Genomic DNA, 21,211 nt, shown 5'->3' with positions numbered 1-21,211 from the left:
ATATCTTTCAAAATTGACACTGGCATCGCAAGTGCCACTGAAATTTTTCAATGCTGCATGCAACCCATATTTGAAGGAATTCCCCGCATCTTCATCTCTACTGACGATTTGCTCATAAGTGTCAGCAACATGGTTCAACACAATGCGGTTCTACGAGCGGTATTCACTAAGGCCAGAGCTGCCGGTCTTAAATTCTCTTCCAAAAAACTACAGCTAGCATGCTCTGAGGTGGTTTATCTGGGTCATATTTTGTCTCCTGATGGGATTCATAAACATGACAGTCGTATCAAAGCCATCCAGGCTATTCCACACCCTACCAACAAAAAAGAACTTCAGAGCTTTCTTTGGGTCGTTAACTTTCTTAGAAAATTTATTTCTGATCATGCTGCAAAGACGGCTCCATTGCGGGCCTTATTAAAAACGGACTCTATATTCATATGGGATGTCAACTCACAAACTCATTTCCAGAAATTGAAGAATGCTATAACCACAGCGCCTGTTCTCGCGTTCTATGATCCTAATAAGAGCAGTGTGATCTCTGCTGACTCAAGCCAAACAGGATTAGGTGCTGTCCTCCTTCAGGATGGCCATCCCATTCACTATGTGTCAACAACCTTAACCTTCACGCAACAACGCTATGCGCAAATAGAGAAGGAGCTTCTGGCTATTGTGTATGCTCTGGAACACTTCAACTTCTATGTGAGTGGAACCCAACCCACTGTGCAAACTGATCATAAGCCATTACATGCTGTTGTGAATCGCCCGTTTCATGCTTTGTCACCACGCCTAAAGCGTCTTGGCCTTCGACTGCAGCGCTATGATAGTAAACTGGTGTTTGTGCCTGGCTCACAAATGTATATATCTGATGCGCTCTCTCGGGCGCCCCGATCAACATCTGATGTAGACACTACTTACTTGGAAGGTGCTCACACTGCTCTTCATTCGCTAACTACTTTATCCAACACTCGTTTAGCTGAAATGAAGACTACAATGTTACATGATCCTGAAATGTGTCAACTGACCCACTATGCTCAACATGGCTGGCCGCGATATTCTACCAATTTATCTCCAGCGCTCAAACAATACTGGCCGTATCAATCGGAAATTTTTGGTCATGATGGCTTACTCTATCGTGGGGATCGGCTAATTATTCCGTCGAGCCTACGTGAACAAGTTTTGAATCAATTACATGGGGCCCATCAGGGTAAAAACTCCTGCTTACGTAAAGCTCGTCTCTATGTTTTTTGGCCTGGCCTCTCCTCTTCCCTCAAAGCATTGATTCAACGGTGTACCATTTGCTGCTCTCATGATCGAGCGCAGTCTCACATGGTTACCACTCCTCATCCGCTCCCTCAACGCCCATGGGAAACGGTTGGAATGGATCTTTTTCATCATAACACTCTTACTATGTGTGGACTATTACTCAAAATATCTGGAAGTTGATGAGCTGCGCTCCACCGATGCGGTCTCGGTTATACTAGCCATCAAACCTCATTTTGCCCGCCATGGGGTGCCTCAGTTGTTCATCACGGATAATGGCCCGCCATTTAACTCTAGCGCCTTTGCTGAGTTCCTTGATCAATGGGGTGTTAACCATACTACCTCCAGTCCCCATTTTCCCCAATCTAATGGAATGGCGGAGAGACATGTACAAACAATCAAAAATTTAATGGACAAAGCTAAAGCTGCTGGTATTGACACTCAATACATATTGCTTGAATGTAGAGCAACCCCTCAAAATAATCTACCAGCTCCTTCGGAAATGCTGATGGGTCGTTTGTTGCGCACTCCAACTGCTACGAATAGTAATGTACTAATTCCCAAATTTCCTACGACACATGTACAAGATGTATTGAATTCTCGTCGCGCTGCAATGATACAGTCTTCTCCTGCCCAACGTCCATCATATACAGTGGGGTCTAAAGTCCGCTACATGGCATCCCACAGAAATTGGGTTCCTGCCACTGTCATTGCTGTAGCGTCGGAACCGGACTCCTACATAATACAAACTGAAAATGGTGCTCAATATCGACGAACTGGACTGCACTTGAAACCACTGGTATCTCAAATAACAAACACTGCTTTATACTCTGAAAATCTCCCCTCAACCGAACAAGTCATTCTTCCTCATACTTCCGCAATCACTCCGCCCTCAATATACGATCACTGTGTCTTACAATACTCGTTCCGAAGTTCCTACACCACCGACACTACCTAACCCTGTTCCGGTGCCTCAAGAAGTGCTATCGAACTGTCAACCCCGCAATCCAAACCCACCCGCAGACACTTATACTCCCAGTTTGGACCATCATGTTCCATCAATTCAAACAGTCTTTTATGAGCGTCCACAACCTGGTGTTCCTGCTACGAAATCTGCTGCAGAACTCACTTCCCAAGGGATTCTCAATCACACTACACGATCCGGTCGTGTCACGAAAATGCCTGACCGATTTCTGGACTGATAAAAGCAGTATTTTACATACATTCTAATCATCAAATAATAACTACATTTTATATTCCTTCCTATAGTTAAAAAAAAACAAAAAAACATGTTACGTACTGAGATCATGTGATCTAATAGAGGGCGCTAATGAGGCCTGCCTAAGCTAGTCAGACCAGAATAAAATAAAGATGTTAGAGCTGCTTCATTATTAGCTTATCATAAACTAAGTTAGATAGTATTATAATTTACTAAACAATATTATAAATTACTCAACAGTTATTATATTATTAGTTTACCTGATTATCTCTTTTATAACCATACAAATACCTGAAATTAGGTATCACTACACTTCTTTCGCGAAGAACATTATAATTACTTCAAAATATTAAGTACGATAACAAATTGAGGTTTTTAAATCCATTGTTTTATAAGCCTTTTTTGCGCGGGAAGATCGCCTATTTGTTACCATGACGACGCATTCTTTTCGCGTCAAACCCATTGAGTTGGGAATATTAATCTAGAGGTCCCATCGAAACGTCGGATTTCAGTATTTCGCGAAACACGTTTTTAAAAATAAGAATACTGTCGTCTGCTCCCATCGGCGTCCCAAATGACGAGAAAACGTTATCATTCTACCCGTGGCGCCGTCTATCTCTCAATGATTCGTTCAAATAAGACGCGTTTTCAAGCAAAAATATTTTTTTTTTCAAAATAATGGATGGCGCCACGGGTCATATGATAACGTTTGCTCGTCATTTTAGAGCAGACGGCACATTCGTATTTTTCAAAAACTTGTTTCGCGGGTAGCAGATTTGATTGGATCTCTAGATTAATATTCCCAACTCAATGGTCAAACCTCGAGCCAATGAATTTGAAATGTCGTGTTACGTCTAACACTTGACGTAGTTAAGCCCCGCCTTTTCCTCGACCCGCTTTCGTATCACCCTCCCAATGGAACCTTACCTTAGACATTCCAAGTGTATACCTCTATAGTTTCCTGATATTACGTAAAAGGGTACCAAATTGAGCTTCTTGAAGTACGATATTTCTGAGGTGTAATAAAATTATTTTTTTCATGTTTATATAGAAAACCCATTTCGTCATTAATGAGATTTTATGAGCTTAAAATATAAGGCTAATTTTGATTTTTGACATTTTTTGAAGGATAAAGTTTACAATGTTGTGCATTTCTAACTAAATTTAATAGGGTTCTTAGAATTTTTCAGTTTAGTTACAGCTTTAAGTATCATTGTATTCTACATTAGCAGGAATATAAAAAATCGATATTTTCGATTCCCAACAGTGTGGGCGTCCCTGCCAAAAAGAAAATCGTTTGTTATTACTACAGGTGTTTTTCTTCGCGCGATTTCCTTTATAATATATCTTACAAAATAGAGTAGCTGACTGCGATATTAAAAATTCATCAAGGGAAAGTTTTGGGGCAATATTCAATGACACTAGTATTTTCCCATCCTTCCACGTTTACCCGAGCTTATACGATACACCTGGTCATTGCGAACGAACTATTCACTTGGTTTTAGATTTTTGGTCAAGATTGACCTTTAAAAAAATAAAATGGAGAATTGGAGTTCTAACAGTTACAGAAAAAGACACGAAAAACCTTTCGATTATCCATTTATTTCGAAATATAAGACCGACGGTATAAAACATCCGAATTTGAAGAGCCGAATCAGTGCTACAGCGAGAAAATACAAGCCTGATTCAGCATCCACATTTGCGAAAAATGCCCTGAAACTAACAGGATATATAATGTGTACCGTGGCTTGCGTATATCAAGTAATGGGGTTTATCGAATTGTACATGGAATACCCAAGCACCATGGACGTTCACGTTGAGTTCCTCAATCGAGTTGTCTTACCAGCGGCTACAATTTGCAATAAAAACTGGTACGTACGAAGCTTTACAAAATTGTACACAAAATTTCTTTGGTCATATCCCCCGCTTTAGGAAGTATGACTTGTAGGTCGGAAATAAAGCTATCCAGTAAGCAATAATTTAATCTTAACAGGTACAAGAGGGAATCTGTTTGCGATAAATATTCCAAACATAGCCGGGCATGTAATAATAAACTAGATGTGGACCTGAGCACTGAAGAACGTAACACTATGAGTATGGAAACCATACTCGAACTAAGCTACAACAACGGGGACCTTGTCAAAGGTTGCGAAATTTCAGAAACCCCCGATGAAAAAGAATTAACTGAAGAAGTTTGTTGGTAAGCGATAGATAAGTTGAACCGAGTGGTTAATCACTAGCCATAATCTGTGTACAAGCCTGTAACCCTTACGAAAATGGCTTGATACAATTATGTTAAAATTTGGGTCCACCTAGAATCAAGACGCATACAATTTAAATCCAATTCTGTTTTTAATAAAATTCAAATTGATAAACCATTTTCGTTGGGAAGCTTCAACTGCTCTCAAGAGATTACGTAACTGCTTACAGATTTAGCCTTAATATAGGCTGTACTCAGTTTCCTAGATTGTTAAGAAGTGGTTAGCTCCTCGGTTTGGACATCAGAGTGAAATCGCGTTTAGGCAACTGTGGCAACGATAAACGAACCTTGAGCCCTAGTAACATTCATTTCTATAATTTCAAATAACTGTAAATAACTAGGAATACCACTTGGTTTATAAGAGAATTCCGCAAGTGTTTCATTTACAACTCTCAATGGAACACTGTTAAAGAACATTCACCGAATGCTTCTAGTTCTTTCAGTAAGTATTCTAATTATTGGGCTAATCAAAGGTTTTTATTAAGCATGCTACATACTTCTACTCAGAATTTAAACTACAATTAGACGGCCAAGAAAAAACTTATCTAAAACCAATTAGCGACTACCCGGCGGAATTATTTTTATACGTGCACAATGCTTTCGTACTACCACTGGAACGGGCCTCAGAAGCCATTAAGGTGCGACCGGGTCTGAGCTACTCTATCTCGATTACGAGAAGTACCATTAACCTTTTGGAACTACCATTCAAGCCCGGTTGTATCAATTATCAACTCAACTGGAGAAAAAAGGACGGAAAGGGGCCCCTAAGCCGGGAGGTATGCCAACCACCCGCGGTATCGCTTGTTCGCCAGCTTTATCTCTCTTACGATTTTTAGGGTTGCATCAATGAATGTCATCTGAATATTTCGAAGCAAAACTGCGGTTGTATAGCATCGCACTTGACTTTGAGCCCGGCTGCAAATAAATGCACGCAAGCGAAGCAAAGTAAGAAAAAATAAAACTAAGCCCACTTACATTTTATCGTTTCTGTCTCCTTTTAAAACAGATAGCTGCATCAATGTTTCTGCGTCACAGTACGCCCATTGCCAATTGCGGTGCTTAAGCGATTGCAAGTATGTCGAAAATTATAATTAAATTTAGGATAAGTTTCGCTTAAAAAAAGTGTTTTGATCCTAAAGGATGATCGTCTATGATTTATCAGTGAGCAAAGATTTTCGGAACCAAAATTCGGTAAGTATCCGCGTGTCGGTGATTGAAGTAAGCAGTGAATTGCAACTCTCCAACTTCGGAGCCTTTCTGAAACTTGCAACCGGAAAGAACTGCCATTATTCGTGTATAGATCTTAAAAGAAATTGATTTGAAAAATTTCAACGGTTATAGGCGCGCGCTGGTTCGACTTTAATATTTATTTATTTATTTATATAATTGCTCAATAAGCCTCGGGTGGGCTTTTGTTTGAGCATCGCTACAGAAAGACGCAAAACCAAAAAAAATTAAAAAAAAATTAAATAAAGGGAGAGACGAAAACAAATGAGTAAATTTGGAAATATTGGTTAAAAATCAAGTAACGCGAGAGGTATCTTTAAAATGAAAAAAGGCAGAGACATGGCGGCGAAACGTGTGGCGATTGGGGATAGAAACAATCTCTTGGGGAAGGGAATTCCAATTATTAATCACACTACAGGAAAAATGATTTAGACGCTGAGCGGTACGAACTCGGGGCTTGGAGAGTTTGAGTGAGTGACCCCGAGAGAAGAAATCGTCAAAATTTAGATTTAAGTTATTATAAAAAAAATCATGAAGCAAACAGAGATCATTAACACGGTGTCGAAGATGTACCGGGTCGATGCGAAGGTACTGCAAGCGAGAGGCGGCAGGGAGAGACGAAATTTTGTGGGGAAGCTTAGCGAAGGCATTTTGAGCTTTTTGGAGAGCAAGGATATCCGATTGGAGACGAGGGCGCCAGATTGGGGAACAGAAATCCAAGTGGGGGAGAATTTGGGAATTATATAGGGTACGAATTAGCCTAGGAGAGCGGAAGAAAATATTGCGACGGACAACACCAGTAATAGAGCGAATTTTCTTAGAAATTTTATTAGCGTGACTCGAGAATTTCAGAGAAGGATCCATAATAATGCCTAAATCGCGTTCAGAGAGAGTGGTGTTAATTGGGGCATCCCTAATAAAATATGTGTGATTGGGGTTGTTCCTTCCTAAGTGTAAGACGGAGCATTTGTCGGTGTTAAAAGATAACCCCTTAGAGTCGGCCCAGAGAACAACAGCGTTAAGGTTAGATTGAAGACACAGACAATCAGGAGAGGATTTTATACAATGAAACAATTTAGTGTCACCCGCAAAGAGCTCAATGAACGCATCACGGACAACATCAGGGAGGGAGTTAATTAAGACGTTAAACAGAAGGGGACCAAGGACAGAACCCTGGGGGACACCACAATGGACATCAGCCCAATCAGAGACTTCACCGTGAATCACAACACGCTGTTTACGAGAAGAAAGGTAATCCGCGAGCCAAGCAAGCTCATCACCACAAACACCGGCGTCTTGAAGGGCGGAAAGAATAGCGGCGTGGGGGAGGGAGTCGAACGCCTTTCTAAAATCCAGAAGAATTACGTCGACGGTGAAGCCCTGATCAAGCCAACTTGACCAACGATTAGAAGCAGACAGGAGGTTAGAGAGACAGGATCGTTTAGGTAGAAAGCCATGCTGGGCATTACTGAAAAATTTTGAGGAAGAGAGGAAGCTAAGCAGCTGTTCAAAAGCCAAGGTTTCAGACAATTTAGGAACCTGGTTTAAAACGCAAATGGGGCGAAAGTTAGATGGAAGATCGCGGGGACCCTTTTTGTGAATTGGAGTGACATTTGCCTCCTTCCAAGAAGGAGGCAACGAACAATTCGAGAAGGAGAATGAAATAAGAAGGTAAAGGAGAAAAACAAGGGAAGCGGCACAATTGCGTAATAAGAGTGGATGAATACCGTCGGAGCCCGGAGACTTGTCAATTTTTAGTTTCCCAAGTAGACGACTAATATCAGCTGGCGTACAGGTAAATTTGTCAAAAGTAGAGAGAGGGGCAGCGCAAGAAGGAGACGGGACATAGGGCAGAGGTTGAATAGCAGAGGCAAAATACTGATTAAAAACATTGGCGGCCTCCAAGGAAGAAGTCGTAGAGGAGCCACCAGATTCTTTAATTTCAATTATTTTATGGCGAGTAACGCGAAATCGATTGACGTGAGAATAGAAAGCTTTAGGGTTGACCTTTACGAGACTGGAAAGAGCTGCCTCAGATTTTCTCCTCAAATTACGCGAGTGATTAGTGTGGCCGTTGCGAGCCTTACGATAAGAGGCAACATGTCCAGAGATAATTGACTGGGAAGCGTGTCGTTTTTTAGATTGATTTAGGCGACACCAGGCAATAGATTTAGCTTTTCTGCTTAAGGCAAAGCGGCGGTTAGAGTTATTATTACGCTGCTTCGGCTTACTAAATGGGATAAAGGACGAAATACCGGCAGTTAAGAGGGAACTAAAGGCAACCCAAGAGTCAGCGAGGGAATCACGGGAAAGCGTCAGAGACCAATCAATACGTGAAAGAAAGTCATTAAAAGCGTCATAGTTTCCTTTGTAGAAATTAGGTTTAGGCCGAAAAATGTGAGCCATACAAAGCAAGGTAAAATTGAAGAAAATAATACCGTGGTCACTAGTACCCAAAGGAGGAAAAAGAGAAGTGTTCGAAACCAGACCGGGGTCAGAGGAAAAAATTAAATCAAGAGTGTTGTCGCGACACAGTGCACCGCCAGATCTAGTTGGGAAATTACACGCGGAATATTATTAAGCCAGTCTATAGAGGGATAATTAAAGTCTCCTAAGAGTAATAAACTATAACGCTTCGCGTCACAATGAGAACAAAGAGCAGAGATTAAAGAAATAACATACGCGTGGTTGTGATAATGAGCATTATTCGAACGATATATAACGCAAATAACAATAGTTAGATCGGAGGTTACGACCTGGACTGCGACAGATTCGACACCATAGAGATCAGTGCCCATTGAACAGTCAATAGCAACATCATGAAAGTTAAAAGGCCGAACCAATAGAGACTCTTGGATAAACAGCGCAACACCTCCATGAGGGCGACGAACACCCCCAATAGGGTCTTTAACACGATCGTGGCGAAACAGCGAGAAACCTGGTATGTTTAGTTCAGCGCGAGAAATGTCTTTGTTCCACCAAGTTTCGGTAATAGCGACAAGAGTTATTCCAAATTTTAGGATCAGCGAGTTCAGTTCATCAATTTTATAACCCGATAAACCACCAGCATTACAAAAGAGAGCATTAGAGACTCTAGGGGAAGTAACAGGGGGCAAACCTAAAACTGCGTCGGAGGTCCGATGGTATAAAGTGGACAGTTGGTCCGTTAAACATTTAACGTAGGTGGGTCGAGAAGGACGAAAGGCAACTAGGGGATAGTTCAAAGTTGAGTTGTCTGGAGTTCCGGGAGCAACGAGAGTTGGGGAACATCATGCACTGTATGAAGAGGCACCGTAGTAAGGAAATGATCCTGGCGAGTTCTGGAGTGGTGGTGGCTGAAAACGTTGGAAAGGTGCCGGCTGCAGAGTAGGGAACGTGAAATTCTGGGAGCTAACACGAAGAGGCGACGAAATTCCATGAGAGTGCGGTGGATGATGAGAAAATGACGCCTTTGGGACCGCACCGTTGGCAAGACTGGAAAGCGGACGCAAGGGAAGCGAGGGTTGGTTCCACTTTACAACATTGAAGTTACGAATAGTCCAGCCCTGCTCGCCGGCGTTGATCTTCGCGTTCAGTTCGTCTTTGGCCTTGATGAAACGTCGACGCTGATTTGGGGTAAAATCAGAGCGGGCAGCGAAGGGATACGAGTTGTCAGCCATGTGCTGCTGGCGGACGAAGGAAAAAACTTTCTCCTTGTGGTGAGGGAGCTCCAATACCACCTTGATGGGGCGAGGCCGAGAAGTAATTGGTGGAATCGTGCGACATACATACTTTTTTTAAATTTAAGACCGACTTGGTTGAAAATAATATTTGTAGTTAGTACCATATTGTTCGATAAGTTTGTCACTTTGGGGAATATTTTACTGAGAGCTATTAACGGAGTGACGTCATCACAAGAAGAAAATCTCCCCCGAGCGATGCGCTGCCAAAGGGCTACGTGTGACACGTTAGCAAGCTGACGCAAAACGGCGACGAAACCCGTAATGCAGTCTGTCTTGTCACTGCCTTCTGGCAGTGGTCTTGTGAATAGCTCTCAGTAAAACTTTTGCATGTGAAGAATAGGAAGTGTCACACTTATGTAAAAATATTATACACTTATGTTATCAATTTTAATTTTAAGTGAGATTTCTGGCTAATTCGCGTGACCTCATAACCCGCGTTCGCACTATTTTCATATTTGAATTTCGTACGAATGGATACAGGACTGGTGCCATCTAACTCCAAAAACATTTTATTTCCAAAACCAGGTAACTCGAAAAATTCGGTTTGTCTAAAATTTCATTTAAATTAACGTGTTCACGATTCGCTACCTTATTTCCAAAACCAGGTAAAACGCTAAAAACGGTTTGTCTAACAATTAATAGACGCTTCAATAAAACATCTTCAAGGAAATTGCCAAGAAGTAATATTTCCGAGAACCAGGATCTGCAAGTTACTGTTTATATATTGCTTGTGGAAATAATGGAAACTTTTCAGCTGTAAACAGAAAGTCGTGTTTTTGCCAAGCCTTAATATGTCAAAAAAGCTACCTGGTTAAAAGGGGACGCTATGGGGAACGCTTGTTGCTGCCCTAAAGGTGAAATTTTTTCATTATTTTAACAAGCACTATATAAACAGTGACTTGCAGGTCCTGGCTCTCGGAAATGGCGATTTCTTCGGAGGATGATTTATTGAAGCGTCTATTGAAATGAACATGTTCGAGTTTCGCTACCTTATTTCCCAAACCTGGTACCTTAAAAAATTCATTTTCGATAAAATTCCTATATTGGGTTAATGTACAAAATAATTGAAAAAATTTCAAATTTAAATTTAATATTTAAAATATATTTAACACATCGGGGGGATTATGTGTACTTAAATGTCCGTCATATCTTGTTATTTTCACGCGAATAATTTCTTTTAGCGTCTATTAAAGGTCCACAGAAACGTAGAATTTAATAATAATAATCAGCTAGGCTAATACCCAAGGCACCACCTTAGGCCTAAATCATCAAGCGACTTTTAAAGCCATTAATTAAGGTGGGCACTGAGTGCCTTTTTAAACTGAATTCGACAACAAAAGAGTAATGGCAGTTCTACGTCACACGACGTCACCCATGATTTTTCTTATTCATAAAAAATTCGCGCCCAAAATGGCGGCATGGCCCAAGCTAGGGAGTGCTACTATTCTCAAGGATCATATTGATCCTTGCTACTCTATAGGGGTTTAAAGATACCCTAGTTCTGTGTAGCGTCATCCTCAGCTTAGAAAATTTTACAACATTTCATTTATATTTAAGGTGGATACGACGGAACAAAATTTCACTTTAAGGTAAGCTTACATTATCACTTAACTTCTGTCTTATGGAATTTCGTTTAATGATAAGTTTTCAAAGTGGGAATTCCGATGTACAAATTTACATGCAAACGAGAAGGCATATGGTTTACCAACACAAGCCGAAAATTACGGTAAGTTGATATGATTATTAAAGAAATCGTGGCCCTGATTATTATCATAGAAACGGGTGTGGTTTACCATAGTTACTGAGAATTTCGCTCGCGACGTGGTAATAGAAACACGGCCCGATTCGAAAAAGTTATCTAAAACCGGAAATAGAGGATATATTAATTCCAATAGACATTCCCGGAAATGGATATCCCAAGGAAAATATAAAAGAGGAATAGAAACTATAGATTTAAAGGGGTACAATAAAAACATCGCGATCGCGATGTTTTGAAAGTTATTGCCTTTGAATGATTAAAGTCCGATACATGTTCCATTTCTTTCCCTATCGCTATCGGAGTGAAATCAATGACGTCGGTACTAATATCGTGCACACAAATAGAATTGGAATTTTTGATCCAAGCAGTCAAATGGAAAACCCTATAAGTAACGTAAGCCCAATTTTAAGAGGAATACCCCTCGATCCCCAAAGTGTTTAATATTGGCCATTTCCTCTTGTGGCTTTTAAAATTTTTGGCGCTGCTTATAGCGATTTCCACTGGGAAGCTCCGAGAGCGCCCCGAAATCGATTTCGACGTCACAGCTCGTGTCGAGATTTCCAAGGATCGTGGTCGAGCGAGTCTCCCAGTGAAATACTACCTCGTTTTAAGAGCAACTCTCGGGGCGAGGATTTTCCAGCGAAATACGCGGAAAGTCATGGCGGACTATAATATTGTATTCCATAAACTTTATTAATCATCCATGGTTAGGCCTAGGCGTAAAGAAGAACTTACTTAATTTTCAGAGTAGGAATAAACCACATCCTCTATTTATCATATTATTTTAGGCCTTTATACTATTTCCGGCGTTTGACTTAAAAGAATTGCCTCTATTTCTTCGTCGGAACTATCCGAAGACGATTCTATAAACAAATAAGCAGCCCGAATATTTATTGTCCTATCTAGTTCCGCCATTTTTAAAAATCACGAAAACCGCTCGAAATCTGTCGATCCGTCGAATTTCTCGGATCAAAATTTTCGCTCTCAGAGCGCTCGCTGTGAGAGCGAGATTGCCAGTGGAAGACACGGATCTCGTCCCGAGCTGCTCTCGATTTCCCAGTGGAGGACGAAATCTTATCACGAGCGCTCCCGGAGAGCCCGAAATACCAAAGTGGAAATCGCTATTAGTGGTTTGTTTTGGAGGGATTAATAAAATTATAAGGGTTTTTCATAAACAAATAATATGAACTAAAGAAAAAAACGTCTGCTAAGATATGTTTTTAACGTAACTAGCGCCAATTATCCCTGTTAAACCCTGTGGCAGAAATGTAAAATTCGTTGATGCACCATTAGCATTTCTGTTCATACTCCCTTTAAGGGCCAATTATATTTCGGACTTTTGGCAACTCGTTTCTTTTCTACAGCCTGTTGAAATACTGGGATATGTCGGAGGTTATTTGAGCCTTTGGCTTGGCTTATCGATTCCTATGGTCTATGATTTCCTCGAATTCATTGTTATTTTCATGATTAAAAAAAGACCCAATAAATTGTAACTTCACTATTTAGTAAGGGATAAATGTGTTTGAGAGTTAGCATTGGAAATCAAGTTTCTTTCAACGAATTGATATATTTATTTTATAATTCTATATCTACACTTTCTGATTTTGCATAGCGGCAAAAATAAGTCCACTGACATAAAATTTTTCGGTAATCAATTAACAATCATTTTTTGTACAAAAAGATCTTGAATTAAAATATCAATTTTTTTTTCTTATTTTTGAGGTTCATATGTATATAGTTTTTCTTACAATAATTCATAGATTTATAAAGAAAAATATCATTTGATTCGTATTAACTCTACAGAAAACCTAGAAATAGAAATGCCCAATTTTCTTGTTACCTAACCTTCCAAATTATTTTTATTGTCATGGAAATAAATCTTTAGTTCAACTTAACTGTAGATAAAACAATTTACGTTGCACTCGGCGACTCTTCATAGATCAAATAGCCGTAACATCAATTGGCTCTCTTAAGCTCCAATTATTTTGTATATACACTCATCATTCAAATTTCTAAGTCGGTTATTCCAGTATTCTACTACAAAACATATGGCAGTTAAAAATTAAATGGCAGTGGTCTAATCTTATTACTCATTGATATTATTCTCCAAAGGCATTCTCTCCTCAACTTTATTGTAAATGAAATTATTACTTTAAATGGCGGTCTTGATTGATTGTGTTTTTGAATTTTAGCATAATGAAGGCAGAATAATGATTTGGGGGGAATGATTTTCACTTTTGCACAATGTTGTAAAAAGATAAGCGTGATATTTTTATAGTCAATCTGCGTAAACATTTTTAAAGAGGACAAAAACTAACCCAAAGTCACTGCTAAGGAGGATCACTTGTTGGCGTATCTAAAATTCGGCAGAAAAACTGAGCAACATCAGTCTGATTATTATTGCCGTGTTTTGTCACAAAATCATCCCGGAGCAACATGACATAGTTGGGTCGGTTTGTATGTTCCCTCTGGAGACTGTAATATTGGATATTGCATAACAAATTATAAGATAATGCGTCGCAATTGGATTTACTCCACACTAATTTTACTGAAAAATAACTTACCAGTTTTCTATAAACACTTCAAATTCTCTGGAAAATGTATTTTCTGGGAGCCTTGGTGGTGGTGATAAGACAACCTGCTTAATTTGTTCAAATGGAGTAACCCACAAAGGGTATGGGTATGCTCCCGTAGCAATTTCAATCTTTATAAAATTAAGTTGTATTAACTATATGAATCTGCATTTGCATGAAAGTAATTTAAAGTACCATGGTAATTCCTAAACTCCACACATCAGAACGAATATCATAACCAGGTCCGCTGTTTTCTTGGATATTTATTCTTTCAGGCTAAAAATCAAAAACAACAGTAAAACATGATATTTTGAATTGTCTATTTGATTTTACTAGAAAAAAAAGTATTCTCACTGCCATATAAGCCTTGCATCCAGCTTCTAATGTTCTGGCTATTGAATCAATTAAATAACCAGATATACCAAAATCACACATTTTTACTTCACCCACGCGATTAATAAGAATATTTGAAGGCTTAATATCACGGTGCATTACCCTTAATTCACTTTGAAGATAATGCAGAGCATTTACAACCTAAATTGAAAACAAATAAATTTACAACATTGGCGATATTTTAGGCAAATTGACTTACGGAAAAGGCAATTTTCCCAAGAATTTCTTCTGGAATGGTTTCTTTCATCTTAAACACTTTGGGGTAGAATTTATCTAAAGACATGTCCATGACCTCCATGCATATATACACATCCCCCTCTCTGAACATCGCACCATAAAAATGGACAGTGAAATTACATGCGCTGCTACGCATTGACACGTCTAAATCCATTAGCAGCCTTCTCTGCTCTTCACTATTTACTGTATGTCGTATCCTCTATAAAGATTAATATTAATTATAACAAAATCATAAATTAATACGCTGTTATTAAAAATGCCATCACCTTAATAGCCATAATAGTCCCAGTTTTTTTATGAATCATTTTGTCAACTACTCCATAAGCACCTCTACCTAATTCACAAAGATGCTCTAAATCAGTAGCTTCAACTTGGAACACTTGCTCACGAATGGTAATTGTTGTATGGTCATCTAAGCCCCTAGGTGGTGCGCTAAAAAATTATATGAAATTAGTATTCTAATAAACTGACAAATAAGCAACGAAATCAATGATTAAACATTTACACAATTTGAGCAGGATCTTCTAAAGGAACAAATAACTTTCCTGGTGGTCTTTTTCGACCTAAATGAAATTTGACAAATTTGTTTTGGTTAACATACATACATTAGGTGAAGATTGATCTTTGACAACTATTCATACAGATCACTTAGGAACTATTACAACCCCATATTGGTTTTTATAAACTTAAACTTATATTTACCATTTAACTTTTGTAAAATAAAATTTCTTACCTGCCATTTTCAAGTCAATTTAAAAAAGTGAGAGAAGCTACCTTAGCCTAGCTATTGCTAATTTCAGCGATTAACGTTTCAAGGTTAACTTGCACAGCAGTCAAATATTTTGGGAACTCGAGTAACGTGATTTAAAATAAACCATAATTTAATTATTACGGCATATAAAGGACGTGAAACTTATTATATCGCAATTTAATTTAAAATAACTCGCTGACCGTTATAAACAGAGATCCGTTCCTTTTATTTGTTGGGTTGAAATCGAAGAGAAGGCACAGCCAAATTTTCTCTGCAGGCTAAGTGCAAAGCGCCTTCTCCTGACAACTTTCCATACTAAACTTAAGAGTTTGGGGTTATTGGCCTCTTGATCTAAAGCCCCATTACGCATTACGTAGGAATCAAAAATTAAGAAGAGCATGGAAATTTGCGTAGATCATATTCAGTCAGCTTTAAATGCAGTTAAAGCTGGAGCTACTCGCTTAGAGCTCTGTTCAAGCTTAATGGATGGTGGCTTGACTCCTAGCCCAGGTGCAATAAAAATAACCTTAAGTATTATCATATGTAAAATGATTATGTTACATATGATATTATTATGTCATGGAAAAATTTCAATAAAACTTATAAATCAAGTGACGGTTTTCTTGTAAAATATCCAGTAAATAATTTTGCTTATTTTATGCGCTGCAGGTCTACAAATTAAAGCAAAAAATATCATAAATGTACCACTTTATGTTATGATACGTCCACGGGGTGGAGATTTCATGTATACTTCCTCCGAGCTTGAAGTCATGATTGAAGATATTCAATTTGCAAAGAAAAATCAAATGCATGGAGTAGTTTTTGGAGCACTTGGTTCAACTGGAGATGTAGATATTAAATCCTGTCAAATACTTCTTGAAGCTTCCAGACCACTTCCTGCAGTCTTCCACCGTGCTTTTGACCTAGTTCCAAACCCTTTAAAAGCTATGGAAGAAATTATAAGTCTAGGATTTGAAAGAATAGCCACTAGTGGTCAAGCTGCAACAGCTCTTGAAGGATTAGACATAATCACTCAATTGAATCAGAAAGCTGGAAATCGTATAGAAATAATGCCAGCTTGTGGTGTTACTGAGAATAATTTGGAAAATATCTTGACAACCAGCAAATGCAAAAGTTTTCATGGATCAGCGAGTACGTCCGTTAAAAGCAGTATAAACTTCCAGAATTTTAAAGCAAAGATGGGAAATTTGGATTCAGACTATAACTGGAAGTCTTGTGATATCCAGAAAGCGACTACAATGATGGCAATTGCCAAATCAGTTTGGGGAAGCTATTAAAATAAACTTGTTTCTATTTACATATGGTTTTATACGATTTATTTTCAAACACAATTATAATACAGCTTAAAAAAGTGTTTTTGTAATGAAGCTGGGGCAGGGGCATCCTAATTTTAATATTTCACCGATATCATTGAAGGGATCTTCCTCCACGAGGCAAAATTTTTTTAAAAATGAAACAATGTAAAACTACAATCCGCATTAAACGTTGACAGAGATTAAACAAGATTTTATGTTTCTGCCCATACCAGCTTTCAAATCTCTCTTGTTAGAATTCCCGACGGTGATACTTGTCTGGATCGAAATACGAAGTTACTACAACTCTGTTAGCAAATTTTCTTCCTGTCAAATTTTGCTGAGCCTTTTGACAGTCAATGACAGAATTAAACTCTACAAAAACCTAAAAAAATATATGAAAAATATAAAAATTTTAAGTGAAACATTTTTGGTAATATCTTTTTAACCTTTCCACAGCCAGGCACATCAACTCCTTCAATTGGTCGTGGAATCTCCAAGCTTTTAACAACTCCATATTTGTTACACTCTTCCCTAATGTCCTCGAGGATATCTGTCAAAATTTTAGAAGTAAATAAATCTGGCTATAGAAACTTCAAATATAGTGTATACCTTCGTATTCTTCCTCATCTTTTAATTCCTCGGCTACTACCAAATTCATCAGGCAAAGGACTTCGGTTGGGGGTCCTGCACCTCCCGCTAATTGAAGACCAGGTACTTGAACCTGAACAGGAGCCTGAGCCAACTAAAATAAAGGTGTATTAAAGACTTTTAATTCAAACTTAATCTAGAATTTAGAGAGGAAAAAACAATGCATATAATAGTTACATATACATTGACCGAACTATCTTTAGCTCCCACACTGGCTCGTTGGACAATTAACTTCTTATCTCCAAGCTGCATGCCATTAAGACCAGCAATTGCCTGGATTGGACAAAAAAAAACAGTGAAACATTAATTTTTTCTTTAAAAATTGGAAAAAGAATGTACTTGATCCGTAATGTTGACATCCACATATTCACAGAAAGCATATCCCTTCGAGAGACCAGTTGCCCCATCCTTAACCAAATTGAAAGCTCTCAGTTGGCCAAATGACATGAGAAGTTCTTTAACCTGTTACGGCAAATAATGGGGAAGAAATATGGTTAAAGGAACATCTTCCTACTTAGGTTTTTAGGAAATATTGATGAATGTAATGTTAAATTAATTAGATAACAGTTTTCTGTTGCACCAAAAAAGTCAGTTAAACTAATGTAACGAGAATAACGTTTAACATTCATCAATATTTATTTAGAATTTTATTAAATATTTTTGTTATACTTTTCCCTCAAATTGGTAATTGAAAATTAATTAATAGAAACTTGTACAAATTACTCTTCAAAATCAAAAATCTATAGGAAGAAGTATAGCAAAATTTAAATAAAAATGTTGTAGTTCAAGTATAAAGAAATATTTTTATATGGCATTTGAACTGTAACATTTCCATTTAAAAGTATTTAATTGAACTAGATGATAATCGCGTACTCATTTTATATCCCCCCTAAAAATATCTGCAATAAAAAGAAAAGAAAAAAGAAAAAGTGCTCCAACGAATCCTCGAATAAATAATTGTGTCGTCGCAGCCTGAAATTTTAAGCGCAAATTGAAATTTGGTTTTAGTTATGTCTTGTTTTTTTTTCTCGACACAAAACTTGCCTGCGAGAGCATACGATTGTTGCAAGAAGGACTCGCTTTTATTGGAAGTAGCAGAGGGTAGGACTTTAGGTAGGTAGTAGAAGTAGCTTTTACATGATTCATTCACCCCTCCATACCCTAGCTACGGATTGAAAAAATGGGGGAAGAAAGAATAACACATATCAGTGCCAAAATTCTTTTGCTTTTCTTAAAATCTTAATTTTAAACGATAATTAACTTAGGCGCTATTGAGAGCTACGACTTTTTCTGATACTTTTTAAAGTCTTCTTTCAAACTTGGACGACACTACTGCGTTATATGAGTCTATTCTTCTGAGTTATCATAAATATTGGCAATGTTTTCGTTTAGTGACACTAGACATTTTCATTGTCAATATTTAATTTAAATGTAAAAACTAAATAGGCCTGATATACCCCCATGACACTCAAGAGAAAATAAGGCCTGACAAGCTACGATGGATTCCCTTTCAAAGGTTGAAAATTTAAAGTGAATATACAGTAAAAATCAATCTACAAAACATTCGAAAGGGCATCCTTCGAGACACAAAAAAAAAAAAGATAGGCCTTAAGAAGTGTCTCTACTGCTTGAGAAGGAAAAGAAAATGTGGCCAACTCACCTGGTCTTCGTTCAGGTAATTTGGTAGGCCTCCAATGAAGATCTTGTGTGGTGAGTCCTGAACTACAGTAGAGATTACCCCTGGTGAAGGCGTGTAGAAACAAAATCCGGGGAAAAAGGGAGTAGATAGGAAGGGTAGAAGAGTGACAGCCATAGTAGGAAAAAGACCAGACAGAAGAATTGGAAATTCCAGGGGTCACCGAGGGTCGAGTAAAGGTACTTTGTTAATAGAGGAAAAATGGGAAGAGCTGAGAAGTTTTGGGAAAAGCCAACCGAGACACCAAAAACTTAATGGAAGAAACTCTCAAGGGGGGAGGAAATAGAACAAGTTTTTAGTTGTTTTAAGGTATTTCAAGGTAGAAGAATAGTATACTTGGGTACCATTGATTGGCAGGGGGAATGTGGATCAAGAGGAAGGCCAAAATAAAATGGGAACAAATAACGAATACAACACTCAGCACACTCCCACATTTTTTCCTTAAAGGAGGGCCCTTTCTTTTTGGTAAACGATCGAAGACCAAACAGAAAGACTTGACTGGAAATTACCCATGACAGAACTTGTTTAAATAACCATTGGTCTTGGGAAAAAATGAAGGAGTTTTCGAATTCGATAAAAAAGAAGGTATATTAAACCTAAACAACCTATAAGAATGAATAAATAAAGATATTGAAACAAAAAATGAATAGAGTAAACCACAAATTAATGTTTCTTACCAGGCACGGTGACGCTTGGATTTTCCGACATTCCAGGCATGGGCTGATAATCATGAGGCCGCCGTATCTTCAAACTTTGTCCTTTGAAATTGATGCCATCAAAGGCCATCGCTTGGGAAGTTTCATCGATAGACCGAAACTGAAAAACGTAAAGAATTTTTGTTAATTGTTATCATTAGCTTGGGTTAAAAAAATTATTCACCTCTAAAAAGGCAAAATTTTTGTCTAAATTGATTTGACAAGCTAAAACTGGATTTCCTTGAGCTTGGGAAAAGCCACAAGCATGCATTTGTTGATTAAAAAAATCCATCATTTCCTCCTAAGCAATGAAAAGCAGAATTTGATTAGGTCTATTCATATCTAAACAAAATGAAACATTTCATACTTCAGAACAGCCAAAAGGAATGTTTCCAACATAAAGTCTCCTTGCTTGACGAGTTATGGTGCTGCCAACAATGGGGACAGGAGCTGTTCCAGGAGCAGCTACCAGTGTTGCTGGAATCTGACCAGCAGCTATATACAGTGAAAAATTAATAAAAATAAACCAAGATTATTAAGCATTACAACTTCAAATTTACCCTGCATGGCTTTATACTGTAGTGGTGTTATATGTTCAAATCCTGGGGCAGGAACATCCCAATACATGGAAGGTTTTCTTCTACGTGTTCTTCTGATACCAGTTGAAGGTCCCATCATTCCTGAGGTAATAGCCATTGGAAGACGGTCTCCACGACTATGACTACCAATATTAGACAAACCCGTACCCATAACATTTTGAACTTATATAAACTAGTGCCACTATTAGCAATCTCACCCTCTTCTATCCCTAGATCTGGAACGAGACCTCCGTCTTCTTTCTCTACTGCGGGATCTACTTTTTTTGCGTTCCCGCCTTCTTTCTGATCTGTCTCTGTCACGATCCCTGTCACGTTCTCGATCTCGATCGCCTCTATCTCTTTCTATAAGTTGAATATAAGCGTTATAATGACGTGACAGACTAATTATAATTGGTCTAAGTAGTTACCAAACAGATCATTTGGCGAGGTAGATTGAAACCGAGGCTTACCTTTTTCCATTTTTACGTTCGCTTCTCCAACTCCCATGAGCAACCACGAAGTAGAGACAAAATAATTTAGAAAAGAAAATGTCCAGCGTTGTCAAAACTATTTGGCATTTATTCAATTGGAAGGATAAACTTAATTTCTTCAAAATCAATAAAATTTGCTTTCTAACGTACCACACTGCCAGGACAAAAACCGCCGCGTGAATGGCGCCCGTAAAATTATAAGAGAAAGCGCACAACAAGGTCCCTCCCCCCCTCCCCTGTGAACGGTAGGTAGGCCGAGGAGGCGTGGTTGAACTGAACGATCAATAAAAACGATGCTGTAATTTAGGGGATATAAAATACCCCCTTTCTCTCTCCAAAAATGGTCAAAAACCAAAACAATTGCAAAAACCATAACATATTTTATT

At 38.4% G+C, this 21,211-nt stretch overlaps 4 protein-coding genes across 6 annotated transcripts; 2 read left to right on the top strand and 2 right to left on the bottom strand.

Moving 5' to 3' along the window:
- The first annotated feature begins 4,243 nt into the window (after positions 1-4,243).
- Positions 4,244-13,048, top strand: LOC149932657 (uncharacterized). Its single transcript, XM_090157164.1, has 11 exons — positions 4,244-4,350; positions 4,412-4,414; positions 4,473-4,679; positions 5,081-5,181; positions 5,247-5,515; positions 5,576-5,684; positions 5,746-5,812; positions 5,879-5,930; positions 11,246-11,277; positions 11,342-11,414; positions 12,812-13,048. Exons 1-11 carry the CDS (start codon positions 4,244-4,246, stop codon positions 12,938-12,940), a joined length of 1,149 nt encoding a protein of 382 aa, XP_090013290.1. The 3' UTR covers positions 12,941-13,048.
- On the bottom strand, positions 13,049-15,763 carry lic (dual specificity mitogen-activated protein kinase kinase lic). 3 transcript variants are annotated; one of them, XM_090156976.1, is made up of 9 exons: positions 15,384-15,763; positions 15,156-15,213; positions 14,917-15,082; positions 14,613-14,849; positions 14,375-14,554; positions 14,216-14,296; positions 14,012-14,151; positions 13,766-13,922; positions 13,050-13,574 (listed from the first exon to the last, which is right to left on the bottom strand). In XM_090156976.1, exons 1-8 carry the CDS (start codon positions 15,388-15,390, stop codon positions 13,778-13,780), a joined length of 1,014 nt encoding a protein of 337 aa, XP_090013102.1. In that variant the 5' UTR covers positions 15,391-15,763; the 3' UTR covers positions 13,050-13,574; positions 13,766-13,777. The 3 variants fall into 3 exon arrangements, with proteins under 3 accessions (XP_090013103.1, XP_090013101.1, XP_090013102.1); XM_090156977.1 differs by having other exon boundaries at positions 13,049-13,922; positions 15,602-15,760; XM_090156975.1 differs by having other exon boundaries at positions 13,049-13,922; positions 15,384-15,759.
- LOC149932655 (copper homeostasis protein cutC homolog) lies at positions 15,490-16,733 on the top strand. The gene is made up of 2 exons (XM_090156978.1): positions 15,490-15,911; positions 16,071-16,733. Exons 1-2 carry the CDS (start codon positions 15,800-15,802, stop codon positions 16,697-16,699), a joined length of 741 nt encoding a protein of 246 aa, XP_090013104.1. The 5' UTR covers positions 15,490-15,799; the 3' UTR covers positions 16,700-16,733.
- Positions 16,707-21,012, bottom strand: U2af50 (U2 small nuclear riboprotein auxiliary factor 50). The gene is made up of 12 exons (XM_090156979.1): positions 20,805-21,012; positions 20,553-20,697; positions 20,317-20,477; positions 20,124-20,251; positions 19,941-20,057; positions 19,739-19,877; positions 19,026-19,105; positions 17,705-17,827; positions 17,543-17,638; positions 17,327-17,459; positions 17,164-17,267; positions 16,707-17,099 (listed from the first exon to the last, which is right to left on the bottom strand). Exons 1-12 carry the CDS (start codon positions 20,839-20,841, stop codon positions 16,968-16,970), a joined length of 1,395 nt encoding a protein of 464 aa, XP_090013105.1. The 5' UTR covers positions 20,842-21,012; the 3' UTR covers positions 16,707-16,967.
- Between the last annotated feature and the right edge of the window lie 199 nt (positions 21,013-21,211).

Source organism: Leiobunum rupestre, chromosome 8 (genome assembly GCF_980474605.1).
Source record: "Leiobunum rupestre chromosome 8, qqLeiRupe1.1.hap1, whole genome shotgun sequence".
NCBI lineage: Eukaryota > Metazoa > Arthropoda > Arachnida > Opiliones > Sclerosomatidae > Leiobunum > Leiobunum rupestre.
Note: the sequence above shows the minus strand (reverse complement) of the source record. Positions and strands in the feature narration are given on the sequence as shown.

Coding starts and splice junctions, on each gene's coding strand:
- LOC149932657 (XM_090157164.1), top strand. CDS start 4,244: ATGGGGTTTATCGAATTGTACATGGAATACCCAAGCACCATGGACGTT. Junction 5,931..11,245: donor ATTTTCGGAACCAAAATTCG/GTAAGTATCCGC, acceptor TTTATATTTAAG/GTGGATACGACGGAACAAAA. Junction 11,415..12,811: donor AACACAAGCCGAAAATTACG/GTAAGTTGATAT, acceptor TCTTTTCTACAG/CCTGTTGAAATACTGGGATA.
- lic (XM_090156976.1), bottom strand. Junction 15,083..15,155: donor GAAGATCCTGCTCAAATTGT/GTAAATGTTTAA, acceptor ATAATTTTTTAG/CGCACCACCTAGGGGCTTAG. Junction 14,555..14,612: donor TTGGGAAAATTGCCTTTTCC/GTAAGTCAATTT, acceptor TTTTCAATTTAG/GTTGTAAATGCTCTGCATTA.
- LOC149932655 (XM_090156978.1), top strand. CDS start 15,800: ATGGAAATTTGCGTAGATCATATTCAGTCAGCTTTAAATGCAGTTAAA. Junction 15,912..16,070: donor TGGCTTGACTCCTAGCCCAG/GTGCAATAAAAA, acceptor TATGCGCTGCAG/GTCTACAAATTAAAGCAAAA.
- U2af50 (XM_090156979.1), bottom strand. CDS start 20,841: ATGGGAGTTGGAGAAGCGAACGTAAAAATGGAAAAAG. Junction 20,478..20,552: donor AGATCTAGGGATAGAAGAGG/GTGAGATTGCTA, acceptor TAATATTGGTAG/TCATAGTCGTGGAGACCGTC. Junction 17,639..17,704: donor ATGTCAACATTACGGATCAA/GTACATTCTTTT, acceptor TGTCCAATCCAG/GCAATTGCTGGTCTTAATGG.